The 14,694-nt window shown below is 49.1% G+C and overlaps 1 protein-coding gene across 2 annotated transcripts in view; it reads right to left on the reverse strand.

The window, feature by feature from the left end:
* enc3 (ectodermal-neural cortex 3) overlaps window positions 1-13,966 on the reverse strand; it is a 15,284-nt gene extending 1,318 nt beyond the window's left edge. The window contains exons 1-5 of one of the 2 annotated variants that reach the window (XM_080535828.1): window positions 13,708-13,966; window positions 11,310-11,892; window positions 9,722-9,925; window positions 8,257-9,276; window positions 1-478 (exon numbers count right to left, since the gene is read on the reverse strand). The exon at window positions 1-478 is cut by the window's left edge and continues 1,318 nt beyond it. In XM_080535828.1, the coding sequence (XP_080391954.1) occupies window positions 8,287-9,276; window positions 9,722-9,925; window positions 11,310-11,885 (1,770 nt within the window). In that variant the 5' untranslated portion in view covers window positions 11,886-11,892; window positions 13,708-13,966 and the 3' untranslated portion in view covers window positions 1-478; window positions 8,257-8,286. Of the gene's footprint in view, window positions 479-6,498; window positions 7,156-8,256; window positions 9,277-9,721; window positions 9,926-11,309; window positions 11,893-13,707 lie in introns of those variants that run through there. The other variant, XM_080535829.1, reaches the window with a different exon arrangement.
* Between the last annotated feature and the right edge of the window lie 728 nt (window positions 13,967-14,694).

Consider the following 14,694-nt stretch of genomic DNA (forward strand, 5'->3'; position numbering starts at 1 on the left):
TGGTTGAGAGACAGTTAGTTAGTTAGTCAGTCTGGGAGGACTAGAGCCGAGCAGTACCCGCTGCTACGCTGTACTGTACACGTCCCGTGACGCAGAGAGGAGGAGGCCGCAGCGTCTGTGCTCTACAGTGTACGTTACAGAGTTACAGAGCTCCAGTTGCAAGGCTAGGTTGCTACAGAAAGTTACACAAGAGACACAGTCGACAGATCAGGTGGTACAGGGACTGAGGGGGGGGGGGGGGGGGGGCAGGCGTCTTGTCTGTCTCCCTGGTCCCGTCCACGACCTTAGGCCCCCGTTTCAGAGGACGACGCTATCTCTTCTACTGAAGCAAGGCCATGTGATTCCTTACTGCTGGCTGGGGGACGATTTCCACACCAACCCCCCCCCTAACCCCTCCCTCCTGTCCTCTCGTTTCCCCGCAGCATTCCACAGCCACCGAAGGGAGACACACGCCTGCATTCCAGACACCACCGCCGATCTGGGGAGAGAGAGAGAGAGAGAGAGGGGGGGGGGTGAGAGAGAGAGAGGGGGGGGGGTGAGAGAGAGAGAGGTGGGGGAGAGAGAGAGAGAGAGAGGGGTGGGGGTGAGAGAGAGAGAGAGGGGTGGGGGAGAGGGAGAGAGAGAGAGAGAGGGGTGGGGGCGAGAGAGAGAGAGAGAGAGAGGGGTGGGGGCGAAAGAGAGAGAGAGAGAGAGAGAGAGAGAGAGAGAGAGAGAGAGAGAGAGAGAGAGAGAGAGAGAGAGAGAGAGGGGTGGGGGCGAGAGAGAGGGAGAGAGAGAGTTATAAAGAGTTAGGCATCCTAAGCGCTCTGAGGAGTCGGGCCATGCCATGTGAATCCCTCACATTTCTGTGAAAACGACCCACATGACCGGAGGCCACATATTCCGAGGAACAAAGAATGCAGACCCTTCAGTCCAGACTAGCGAGAGGCTTATCTGCATACCGTATTATCAGACTTAACCGGCATACCGTTAATAACACTCACGACACAGGGGAATAATGTCACGTTAATCCTATTTGCATTGCGCTAACAAAGTTGTAGGTACATTCACATTGTTGAAATGTCTTACAACTGAGGGTAAGTAAGAACTAAATACAGGGCCGTGTTTGTTATGTATTTGATACGGGTAAGATAGCATACACTACCCGACCACTCCCTCACATTCTGCCTGCTATATTATCCATATTTAGGCATTATTATCATGATTTTAGCTCGATATTCTGAGCCTCTAATCAAGATTTGCAGCCAGGAACGGGTTGAGCTAACAGATATGCGCGTAGGCTACATTGTGACATTGTGGTAGAATTCTTTGGGTTCTCTCTCTCATCCCCGGCGTTCTGTGTGGCTGCGGAGGTATTCTAGAATCTTCTGCTTCCCCTCCCCTGGTGTCAGGGGGGAATGTTGTAAAGCATTCTTTTGGGGGGGAAAAAATAGTGTGAAATATCTCTGATTTGCATTTTCGGAGATAATGCTATTCTGTTTGAGGACTCCTGGCAAGGCTGTACGTGTGTGTGTGTGTGTGTGTGTGTGTGTGTGTGGCAAGGCAGTACGTACGTACGTGTGTGTGTGTGTGTGTGTGTGTGTGTGTGTGTGGCAAGGCAGTACGTACTTATGTGTGTGTGTGTGTGTGTGTGCGTGTGTGTGTGTGTGGGGGCGGACACACGAAAACAACGGTTAGAGCCAGTCTCTGCTGGGGGTTGTTTAGCTAGCGTAATGAGCCCTCATTAGCATAGCAGCACAAGCCAGATAATACAGCCGGATCCTCCGCTGATCCACCAGCATCTGCCACTGAGGCTGCAGCTGAGGCTACGCTAGGCTAGGCTACTGTAACACTACATTCTCAGTGTAAACAAGGCGCTCCACACACACACACACACACACACACACACACACACACACACACACACACACACACACACTAAACTTGCTTACACTATTGGCTCAATTTCCAGGGCACGCCGTTACGAACAGGGCACCCTGACCGACCTCTCTTCCCTGTACACTGACTCACTGAGACTACACAAACACTACTAGACTACAGCAGTTAACCTAACCCTAGACTACAGCAGGGCTACACAAACACTACTAGGTTACAGCAGTTAACCTAACCCTAGACTACAGCAGGGCTACACACACACTACTAGGTTACAGCAGTTACACACACGTGGCTACGGCTACATTCACTAACACACTAGGGACAAACTTCACGCGACCCTTCCTGGTTAGAGTCCAAGTCGGGCAGGAGGCAGTAGCACGTGGATCACCAGGACTGATGGAAATTTCCACTACTACAGTGTGTGTGTGTGTGTGATATATATATATATATCTCCCTGGCCCACTCTAAAGTCCTCCTGCTGTTTTTAATCTCTCTACTAGTGCAGATGATGAACACACCACCAACCCTCTCGGCCACGATATCGCCGTTTCAAGTACAGCAGCTTTGAACGTAGTTTATATTCAGAGCTAGTATCCACGTCGCCATGCCAGTGGCGCACGCACGCACCTCACTATGGTTCAGACTCAGAGGATAGTCTTCACCCGGTCGCACGACCATTAAGACAACACCAGCTCTGTCAGCCAATCGGACAACACCACCTCTGTCAGCCAATAAGACAACACCAGCTCTGTCAGCCAATAAGACAACAAGGACGCTGTTGTTAAGCGAGAGGAGTCCCCGCCTCCTCCGCCACCTGGGAGGACAACGGGGTCAAACTACAACATGGATGACCTTCCCCCTACATATCCCAGCGCTAACCAGACATTCAGGTTCGTCCACTACAGGCCCTTTGTCCTGAACTCTGGGAGATAGATCAATGGACTGCACTTATATAGCGCCTTTATCCAAAGCGCTTTACAACGGCCTCTCATTCACCCATTCACACACACATTCACATCAATGGCGAGGTAGGCAAGCTGCCATGCAAGGCGCCGGCCGGCCCCGCTCACTGGGAGCAATTTGGGGTTCAGTGTCTTGCCCAAGGACACTTCGACATGTGGCCAGCCGGGGGCTCGAACCGCCGATCTAGCCAACCTCGCGATCGTTAGACGGCGGCTCTACCTCCTAGACGACACAGCCGCCCCTAGATCATTACAGGTCACTGTTAACACTCTTGAATGGTTTGGGACTGAAAGAAAGGCAGCTCTCCAGACAGACCCAAGTCAATAGAATGGACTGCTGCTACGCACTTGGAGTTAGTACCCTCTCGGCCAGATGAGAGTTGACTGTTAGTTCACTTGACTCTAATGGAAGGAGTCCTGTGGTCCGTCCCCCGCCCTCCGACACCTGGTCTATACTGATATCCCACAATGCACTGAGGAGGTTCCACTTGATTCGGTCCGCTTATTATGGTCTGTTCTCTCTCTCCTACATACGGCAGATCGGCAGCTAGAATTCTCTGATTAAATCATTTAGAACCGGAAGAAATCACACCGGTGCACGCACAAGCACACATGCACACACACTCACACACACTCACACACACAGCCGCAACCCCCTCCCCCCCCCGCGCTCTCCTTCCTGGTCGATGCTTCCCCTTCCCAAGCGCCATGTTAAGACCCCCCCTCCCAAACACACACACACACACACACGTAATGACGTAGCTTATTCCGGTTAGCAAAGTCACACCTCTGACCATCTGCTCATCAGAGTCCCTAAGACTCCAAATTACCCACAACGCCCTGCATTTAGGCCGACCTTCATCCACGGCTGAACACGGCTTCACCGTGTTTACTAATTACCCGGAATAATTATACCGTATTGGCAAGCAGATAAATCACTCCACATAGTGAGAGACAGAGCTAACAGTTCATGGATTTTTTTACCTTATGAATTTTACATTAGCCAATGGTCTTTCTGTCCTGTCCCGTCCCAACTGCCAACTGCCAACTTTTGAATAACGAGCCAGGTGGCCTGCGCTGCCAGACAAGTGTCCATCAACAACATTATTCTCCAGTGTTGGATTGCAACGAGCAGCGGGACAAAGAATGCTGCTGTGCCTGAATAACAAAAAACAAGACCCCCCCCCCTATCCCCCTTCAACCAGGACACTTCTGAGGGGGATAAACGTTACGTAATTCTGATTAATTAGCGAGCGTGCCCAGCGGCGGCTAGCAGGTGCCAACACACACACACACACACACACACACACACACACACACACAGCGGTTCATCGGTCACAAAATGGTAATCAAATTAAAGTCTGATGATAATTCACGAATTTTTTAAAGCACCTTTTCCCCCTCTTCCTTTATTGTGTCCCCGCCCCCGTCGGGGAGAACGGGCCAGGGAAACCCTGTTAGCTTTATGCAAATGAGGCGGTGCCGAGGGGGCAGGATGTGGCAGATTGATGATTACCCCGGGGACCGGAGACGGAGGGTACGCACGTGCCCTGCCTGCGTGTGTGTGTGAGTGTGTGTGTGTGTCTGTAGAAGGGGAGGACGTGTGTGTGTGTGTAGAAGGGGAGGAAGTGTGTGTGTGTGTGTGTGTGTAGAAGGGGAGAGAGAGTGTGAGTGTGTGTGTGTGTGTGTGTGTGTGTGTGTGTGTGTCTGGAGAAGGGGAGAGAGAGTGTGAGTGTGTGTGTGTGTGTGTGTGTAGAAGGGGAGAAAGTGTGTGTGAGTGTGTAGAAGGGGAGAGAGAGTGTGAGTGTGAAAGTGTGAGTGTGTGTGTGTGTGTGTGTGTGTGCGTGTGTTGTACACAGATGCCACTATAAAAGGTTTTATTCAGAGTGTTCCTAGTAGCCTTTTCAGGGAGGCAGGCATTAATAAAACATTAGTATTGAGTGAGGAGGCCTCCCGCCCCCCTCCCGCCCCCCTCCCCCCCCCCCCCCCCCGACCCCAACGTTTACAGCAGCTGTCTGGGGAGGCCCACTGAGGCCGTCCCCGTGACCTCTGACCCCGTCCAGGTGTGCCCCATCATCACACAGAGACACAGCCACCAGGGCTGCCTTGGAAGGCTTCAGTTGGACTCGTTAAAAGAGCCTCTGTGACTGCTATGTTTGTGAGAGGGAGGGGGGGGGGAGGAGGGGGGGCGGGGAGGCAACCATGGCTAGGCCGATTGGTTCAGTCGCTAAACTAACCGAAGCTAAGGAGACCTTGTTGAACTTTGTGCACAGATCTCCTGTTACATCCTGTCCGTCCGTAGTCCTACACCAACACAGCCATCTGAGCTAGACTACCCCCCCCCCCCCTCCCCTCCCACCACCCCCACCCCACCCTAAACCCTCCCAAACATGTCATATCCAAACACCAAGTTCCCTTCAGCAACAGGGTAACTAACTCACCAAGAGGGGGGCTAAACAGGCTAAAGCGGAAAGAACAAAACAACAAGAAGAAAACTGTGACTGTAAAACCCCGATGGATATGTGATTGACAGTTCAAAACAACGAAAAATAAATGACTAAGACAAACATAATACATGTTTACATGTTGACGATACATAATACAGCCTGAAATGTCTGCGGTCGGAGGACACATCTGGGAGGGGAACAGAACTGATGTCGTCGAGGTGTCGACAACAAGGCTACAAAAGAGCTGACAATGACACGGATAAACTCTCTCTAACCGCAAAAGACGCAGCAGAAAACAAATCATTTTTCTAATGGAGAGCTCCGAAACAAACCGCACCTTCATTCCTCCCCCAGAACTAGCATAACGGACGTTGTCTTTTTTTGAAAAAGGGAGCCCTGTCAGCAGCGCTGCAACTGACTCCGGCGTCGGTAGTAGGCCTACGAGTGGAAAACAAAGTGGTTTTCTAACCACGTCAAAAAAAATACACAACAGTGAATACTTAAAGCAGCTGACTGCAGCGGTTTTAAGACTTGACATAAACACGGAGGCAAAAAGACACACACATCACAGATGGATAATACCCATGAAGTCTCTATTCTTTGCGGATCTTGACCCTGGCTGCAAAGTTGACAACCCTCTGGACCGACAGATTATTTTTAGTTGCCTTGCTCTTGGCCGCCAAACGGCGCAAAATATAGCCTCTCTTCTCTCGCTCTCTTTCTATCCCTCCTTCTGTGTTTTTCTCTCTCTCTCTCTCCCTCCCTCTCCCTTTCCCTCCCCCCACTCTCTCCCCCTCCCTCTACATATCTAAGACAGAGACCAGCGTCTTACTACAGTTTAGGGGTTTAGCGGTGGCGTCAGATGGGTAGCGTTGGGCTCCCTGCTAAATGAGCAGGCTTCTGGAAACCAGAGCTGCCTTTTTTGTTTTGCTTTTTTTCCATCGTTTGCTGTAATTAAAACATAAAGGGAGTCCATTTGTCAGCGCTAGCTACAGTAACTCGGAGCTTATTAGGCTTTTGCTGCTCTGTCTCAGTCAGTCAGTCAGCCCAGCCAGCTCACCCAGCCAGCCTGTCTGTCTCCGTCTCTGTCTCCACCCCAGGCCCAGCCAGCTGTTTACTGTAGAGAGAGAGGGAGAGAGAGAGAGAGAGAGAGAGAGAGAGAGAGGGCACACAGCAGCCCCTACCCTGCTCTGCCCCTGCCCTGCTCTGCCCTCTCTGCTGTGAGCTACATACAAGCTCCAAACATCACAGTATAAGTAGGCCGTTTTAATTACAGGAGGCAGGAGGCATTTTTTAAATTTCCCTGCTGCTATCTTCCTCAAAGAGAGAGGCACTCTTGCAAGTTCTCCATCTTCATTAAATTTAATTTTAGTAATTTTTTCTGAGTGGGGCAGTCCCACTCATATTTTTCATTTTTAATGACAGATATAGTAGAGATTTAGACAGGAAGGATGGGTGAGAGAGAGAGGAGGGATGACATGCAGGATATGTACCTTGGTTTGACTACCAGGTAACAGATGGGTTCCGGTCACAGAGAGAATTCGGGTGTCATCGGAGAACGACTACAGGTTCTTATTGCACTTGGGACTTCAACTGCACATTGAACTCTTTAAATCTCCAAATACAACACAGCCCACAAGGACAGATGGGCCCTTTATCAACGCACAGTGAATCTATTCATTAAGCCTTCGACACTGAGCCCTCCTTTGTTTACTCCTAGCACAATATTTAGGCTCAACAAACTCTTATTTTCATAAAATGGCCAACATACAACAACTGCCACATACCTTGCAAATCATGTTATTCATTCCAACCCTCCGACACGACAACAGCAACATTGCCAAAACCCCAGAGGACGGAAAAGAACAGGCCTTGAATTATGAACACAACACCAAGCTCTATCACCGGTCTGATGTCAAAACAGTCTGGACCATATCACCCTCTCCCTCCTCTCCCTCCAACACCCCCCCTATCCCCTTTCCCTCGCCTGAGGCCTTATCACGGAGGAAACAATGTATCAACTCTTATCTCCCGAAAATATGACATTAAACTGTGAAAACAACCACCTGTTGTTTCCTGAGGGGTTGAGCCCTGAGGCTGTAGTGTAGCAGGAGGTTCCATGTACACGCTGCTGCTGCTGCGGTGACTCCCCAGGGCTTACACCGCAGGGCTCGGCCCTGCAAGCACAGACCTGAGATCCTGCTCTTCCCTCTCTTCCTGAGTGACTGAGGGCTGGAGTCCCGGCTCTCTCCCTCTCTCTCTCTCCCTCCCTCGGTCTGTAATTACCGAGCCAACATTCCTCAGAGTCCATAAATGAGGACCTCTCCATGTTTATCCAACACCCGACAGCCTCTATTAGATAATGTGTAACTGTAACCACTGGCAACCGTGACAACAGTTTTTTAAAACAGCCTCCTGCAATGGTTTGGTTTGGTCTTTGGGATCGCTGACTGACGAGGTACTGGTTACTGGCAGGACGGCTATAGCGTTTCTCCTAAACGATACTATTCTTCTACTAGACTGAAAACGAACGAAAACAAAGGCCATAGCTCTAATAGTCTTGGATATCAGATGACTAGTATCCTCGTACTATAGCTGAACCCTGTGACATGACCTCTCCTAGCCGCCTACACACTGTCCCCGTGATTGATGAGGCTCTGGAGGCGACGTACATACGGTTCTCATTCCGTTTTCCATCCGTTTCTTTTCCCATCGCCGCTGTGGCTCTTACGAAGGCTTTGTTTGGCTGTGAACAATACCTTTCACATGTCTTTGGGGGACAAACTTTAAACATTTTCCTTTTGTCTTTTCTATCTGTCTTTTGGTGGTGATGCTCTCTTATTTCCTATAATGACCCCTGTTCTTGTTTCCTCCAATGAATTGGAACTGGACGAATAACATTAACCTTGTTGGAAGAAATACAACAGACGTGATTGATAGGTTGTGGAGTGTTGGGAGGAAGCGATACTCACCAATTAGCCCGACATCCCAACTTCATCCTTCTAGGCCGACAGGTATTTCCAGGTACTGACAAAGGCGGTGGGGATCAGCGAGTAGGGTACGCTGGTGACGCTGTCCCACGTGTCCGTCGACGGGTCGTAGCAGTCCAGCGTCTTACACCGCTGGGCCCCGAAGTACCCGCCCACCACGTAGAGACGGTTCCCCGATGCCACGGCGTGGCAGCTGATCCTCTTGGCCCCGACGTCGCCGAACTTGGACCACTGGAACGTCTCGCTGTTGAAGCGGTAGGCCGAGCTGGCGGAGAACTCCGTGTCGCCGCCGATCACCACCACGTGGTTGCCGACCACCGCCGCCGCCGTGTACCGCCAGAGCTGCGGGCACGAGGCCGGCACGGTCCACCGGTTCTGGACCGGGTCGAAACACTGCACCTTGGGGAACTTGTCCCGGTTGACGCTGGTGCCCCCGAAGGCGAACAGTTTGTTCTTGGCGCCCACCACGGCGGCGTTGCTCACCCCTTCCCGGAGCGGAGCCACCAGGGTCCACTTGTTGGTCTGGGGGTCGTACTGCTCTACCTGCTTGAGTGACACCGACGGGGAGGCCGGGAAGGAGCCCGCCAGGGAGGTGTGGCCGCCAACCACATACAGGATGTGGTCCAGTTCCGCCGTCCCGTGGCCGAACCGGGCGACCAGCATGTGCGCCGCTTTGGACCACTCGTCGTGCAGCGTGTCGTACACCCACACGTCCTTGGACGCCCCGTTCTCCGAGCCCCGCCCCCCGGTCACGTACACCTTGCAGCCGATGGCGCAGGCGCTGCACTCCTTGCGGGGGCTGGGGATGTCCGTCTTGGGGGTGATCTCTTTGGTCTTGTTGTCGATCATGTACACCTTGTCACACATGAAGGTCTGGCCCCCCAGGAGGAGCAGGGCCTGGCTGACCTTCCGCGGGCGGGCGCAGAAGCCCGTGACGATGCCGTCGTTCTGGAGGATCCGCATCTTACAGAGGACCGCGTCCTCCACGATCTCCCGGCCCACCTTCAGAAACGAAACGAATTGAAGTTGAAATTTGAATTTGAATTCATTCATTCATTCATTTTGGTCAGTAGGAACTTTTTTTTTTCGTACTTCAAAGATACGCTAAATAGACATACCAGGGTTCCCACACCTTCTGAAACATCAAATTCAAGCACCTTTCAAGGTCTTTCAAGACTCAATTCCTTCAAATTCAAGGACCCAACACGGCATAGTTTGAGACAGAACTAGTTGACGAGCTAAATAAAACATTTTTCTTTAGAGAGAGAGAGAGAGAGCTCTCTCTAATTCAAGCACTTTCAATGACCCATGTCTATTTTCAAAAGCTTTTAAGACCTTGATTTATTTTTCTCAAATTCACAAACTTTCAAGGATTTCAAGGACCCGTGGGAACCCTGCATACTAGTGCTCAATAGACGTACAGTGACAATGGAACAAAAGAGAATACCTTGTGGCCCATGACCAGCTCCTCGGAGGCGACGTTCTTCAGCAGGTAGGTCTCTGGAAGCAGGGCCAGACGCACGCAGCGCAGGAGCTCCGGCAGGTCGCTGTGCCTCCTCTCCATGTCCGCCTTCACCCAGTCGATGACGGCCTCGTACACCAAACTCTCGTCCTCCACCTCCAGCTCCTCGCTGAAGATCAGCTCCTGAAGCTGCATGTCCACACGTAGGTCAAAGGTCACAAATCATGTCACATGTTGTCTATGTATGTACCTTCAGTTTATGGTCACTTTAGCTGAGATAAAAAATACACAGAATACATTTTATTTGTTATGTCAATGCTGTTCTCTTGACGATTTCCCCATGCGGATTAACAAGGTTTGCTATCTATCTAGCCTATCTATCTATCTATCCATCTATCTATCCATCTATCCATCCATCTATCCATCCATCTATCCATCTATCCATCCATCTATCTATCCATCTATCCAATCTATCTATCATCTATCCATCTATCCAATCTATCTATCATCTATCCATCCATCCATCCATCTACCCATCCATCCATCCATCCATCCATCCATCCATCTACCCATCCATCCATCCATCCATCCATCCATCCATCCATCCATCCATCCATCCATCCATCCATCCATCCATCCATCCATCCATCCATCCATCCATCCATCCATCCATCCATCCATCCATCCATCCATCCATCCATCCATCCATCCATCCATCCATCCATCCATCCATCCATCCATCCATCCATCCATCCATCCATCCATCCATCCATCCATCCATCCATCCATCCATCCATCCATCCATCCATCCATCCATCCATCCATCCATCCATCCATCCATCCATCCATCCATCCATCCATCCATCCATCCATCCATCCATCCATCCATCCATCCATCCATCCATCCATCCATCCATCCATCCATCCATCCATCCATCCATCCATCCATCCATCCATCCATCCATCCATCCATCCATCCATCCATCCATCCATCCATCCATCCATCCATCCATCCATCCATCCATCCATCCATCCATCCATCCATCCATCCATCCATCCATCCATCCATCCATCCATCCATCCATCCATCCATCCATCCATCCATCCATCCATCCATCCATCCATCCATCCATCCATCCATCCATCCATCCATCCATCCATCCATCCATCCATCCATCCATCCATCCATCCATCCATCCATCCATCCATCCATCCATCCATCCATCCATCCATCCATCCATCCATCCATCCATCCATCCATCCATCCATCCATCCATCCATCCATCCATCCATCCATCCATCCATCCATCCATCCATCCATCCATCCATCCATCCATCCATCCATCCATCCATCCATCCATCCATCCATCCATCCATCCATCCATCCATCCATCCATCCATCCATCCATCCATCCATCCATCCATCCATCCATCCATCCATCCATCCATCCATCCATCCATCCATCCATCCCTCCCTCCCTCCCTCCCTCCCTCCCTCCCTCCCTCCCTCCCTCCCTCCCTCCCTCCCTCCCTCCCTCCCTCCCTCCCTCCCTCCATCCATCCATCTAGTTACCTTATCCTTGGGCAAAGCGAGGAAGTCCTCTGTGCGGTGGAGGGCAGCGAAGTTGGCCAGGCACATCCCCCAGGAGAGCTCGTAGAGCCGCTGGCACTGGTGGGCGTCGGACAGCAGCATCATGCCCAGGCAGTTGGACGGATGCAGGTTCTTCTCCAGGAACTCCGCCGACGCGTCCCGGATGTCGTGGAACTGTAACATGTCGCCCGCCTCCAGGAGCGACTCGGCGTTCTCCTCGTTGATGATGACCCGCGCCGAGTAAGCGTAGTCCAGTAAGAGCTCCAGCACCTCGGGGTGCAGCGAGTCGTGGAAGTTCACCTCCGCGTCGCGGCTCTCCCTCAGGCCTCCGCCGAACATGGCCTCGAAGTAGCGGCTACAGGAGGCTAGCACGGCGCGGTGGCAGGGGAAGGCGCGGTTGCCGGCGCGCAGGACCACGTCGGTGAAGACCCTGCGCTTGCGGAGCAGGTTGAGCTGGGTCATCAGGCTGTCGGCGTGGGAGGTCTTGTGGAACAAGTGGATGTTCATGGAACCCGAGCTGGACCGGGACTTGCGGTTCTCGTGGTTGCTCACAGACATCTTGGACCTTGAATGAATAAAGAACAGGAAAAGAATAGCTAAGGTCACCGATTTGATGTTTGGTTATTAGCTTTGCAGGCCTCACATGTATGTAGGTATGTGATTCTAGGATTTAGATAACAACTAAAACATGTCACACCTCCTTTAACACAGGCTTAGCATTCATTCACCCTGCCGGGAGAAAGCAAACACAACTGACACAACATATTACACTCCCTTTTCCGAATGTACATAAAAGTTTGTGTTCAAACACAATGAAAAAGCCATAAGGCCATAAACCTGCATCCCCCTATCAGCATGAGGAGGTGAAACGGAAATGAACTCTGGACTTAAAGAGATGAAAGGGAGACCTGATAAGGACTGTCAGAGCCGCCCTACAACACAAAGCAGGCCTTATGTGCATATTCATTCTCTCCGGCGCCGGCTAGAGAATCATTCATCAAAATCACCTGTCAAATCGAATCAGTTATTTACCAAGGAAAAAACTGTTATGAACTATTAAATCATCGTCAGGATAGGATATACCCATGTTAGGATTAATGAGAACCGGATGAGGCACCCAAGTGTGCACATCCCCTTTTCTTTCCCTGAATGTATCACCATGTCAAGCCCATGAATCACTGTGCCAGCCTGCCTCAACACTGTTTTCTCTCTCTGGCTCTCTGGCTGACTCACAAAACAGAGCCAAAGGCAAAGCTTTCAAAGCCCCTGTGTCAATCCTGACACCTATAAGAATACTTACCTTCAGGACATAATTAAATGATGTAAGAATTGTGCAATGTCAATGTAAAACATAGCGGCATTTGAATCATGCTGCTACAATAATGTTTCATAATAAGTAAGCCAATTGCTTTGTCAACCTTGATCACTGCTTCCAAATGTGTACATACATAATGTATAATTAAGAATTGTGCAATGTAAAACATGGTGGCATTTGAATCATGCTGCTACAATAATGTTTCATAATAAGTAGCCAATTGCTTTGTCAACCTTGATCACTGCTTCCAAATGTGTAGGCTACATACATAATGGATTTAATCAGTCAAATGTTGGCTATTCAAAATTAGGGAAAGGAGAACTGAAGCATTTAGTTTTGCTGAAGCAAACTTCCAAAACATGGTGGCATTTGAATCATGCTGCTCCAATAATGTTTCATAATAAGTAGCCAATTGCTTTGTCAACCTTGATCACTGCTTCCCAATGTGTACATACATAATGTATTTAATCAGTAAAATGCTGGCTATTCAAAATTAAGGGAGGAGAACTGAAGCATTTAGTTTTTGCTGAAGCAAACTTCCAGCAGCGTGAAATCAGATTCGTTTTGCAGTGAATGTTAAAACCTGTGTCCAACATGCGCTCAGCTTTTCTCCGAACATAGACGCATCTGGCCAACATACTATCCCAATCTCCGAGAGGATCAACGGATCGGATGTTAGAAAAACTGCAACTAAGTAATTACATTTCGGAAGTAGGGGGTTAAGGGCTCTGAGTCTTGACTCTTGTCAAACAAAGTCTGGATCTACGGTGATCGATAATCCGTGAGTTTAGAATGATAAGGTTCTATCTCCGTTTAGAATGATAAGGTTCTATCTCCGTTTAGAATGATAAGGTTCTATCTCCGTTTAGGGCAGTTCAGAGATATTGAGCGTCAAAGTTTTTACATTCCATTATGTTCTGTGAGATGGAACCTTTGTATTTTATGAATTACTAACAAAAAAATGTAAACATTTTAAAAATAACACCACACAGGCATTAATAAACACCTAATGGATCAGATTATGTAAAAAACTCAATTCTAACGTCACGAATCCTTATTCCTTACCTAGATCGTCTTCGACCGGCTTGGAGCGACGCAGGAATCCGATCAAAGGCACCGATGTGGACAAACAAACTTCTTCAGTTTTGCTGTTTTGTTGTTTAGTCTTCTACAATGTTGCAAAATTGCTTTCCAATGCCACGAAGATCAAAATATGTTTTACTCCTAGTGAACTGGAATACTGGCAACCCATTTGCTTTGATGTTTGAATACACAATAAAAAGCAAATGTTTGCGCAGTGTCCAGGGTTGTCAGTGTGTCCTCACAGTAGCCCTGCACGGTTGTACATTGAGCCAACAGAGAGGAACACTAGTGACTCTCTCCAGTGCCTGCCCCTCCTCCTCTCCTGGGGGGTATTCCATCAACATTGCTAAAGGACAATCTAGGCTTATTTTGATAGAACCCGCGAGATTTAGACAAAAATCCAGCCTTATTTTGACAGGTCTCGCGAGAGTTACTTAAAATAAGCCTGGATTTTCCTTTAGCGACGTTGATGGAATACCCCCCTGGTTAGGCACAGCCACGTCCAATCATAGGAGAACTTGTTCCCCCAGCTCATGAAGAATGCAGAAGTATGATTATAATAATAATAATAACTTTTATTTGTATTGCGCTTTTCCTGCAAACGTTGCAGCTCAAAGTGCTTTAATCATTATATAATAATCATGATTTAATTATTTAGTAATTTAAAGGCAATATTAAAAAGATGGGTTTTTAGTCTTGACTTGAACATAAGAATGTAGAAGTATGATTATAATAATAATAATAATAATAATAATAATAATAATAACTTTTATTTGTATAGCGCTTTTCCTGCAAACGTTGCAGCTCAAAGTGCTTTAATCATTATATAATCATCATTTAATTATTTATTTTGTCATTTAAAGGCAATATTAAAAAGATGGGTTTTTAGTCTTGACTTGAACATATACTGTATGTGCTGAGGTTGCATCCCTAATGTAAACTGGCAGTGCATTCCACAATCTGGGTGCA

Source organism: Nansenia antarctica (genome assembly GCF_963989245.1).
Source record: "Nansenia antarctica genome assembly, chromosome: 7".
NCBI lineage: Eukaryota > Metazoa > Chordata > Actinopteri > Argentiniformes > Microstomatidae > Nansenia > Nansenia antarctica.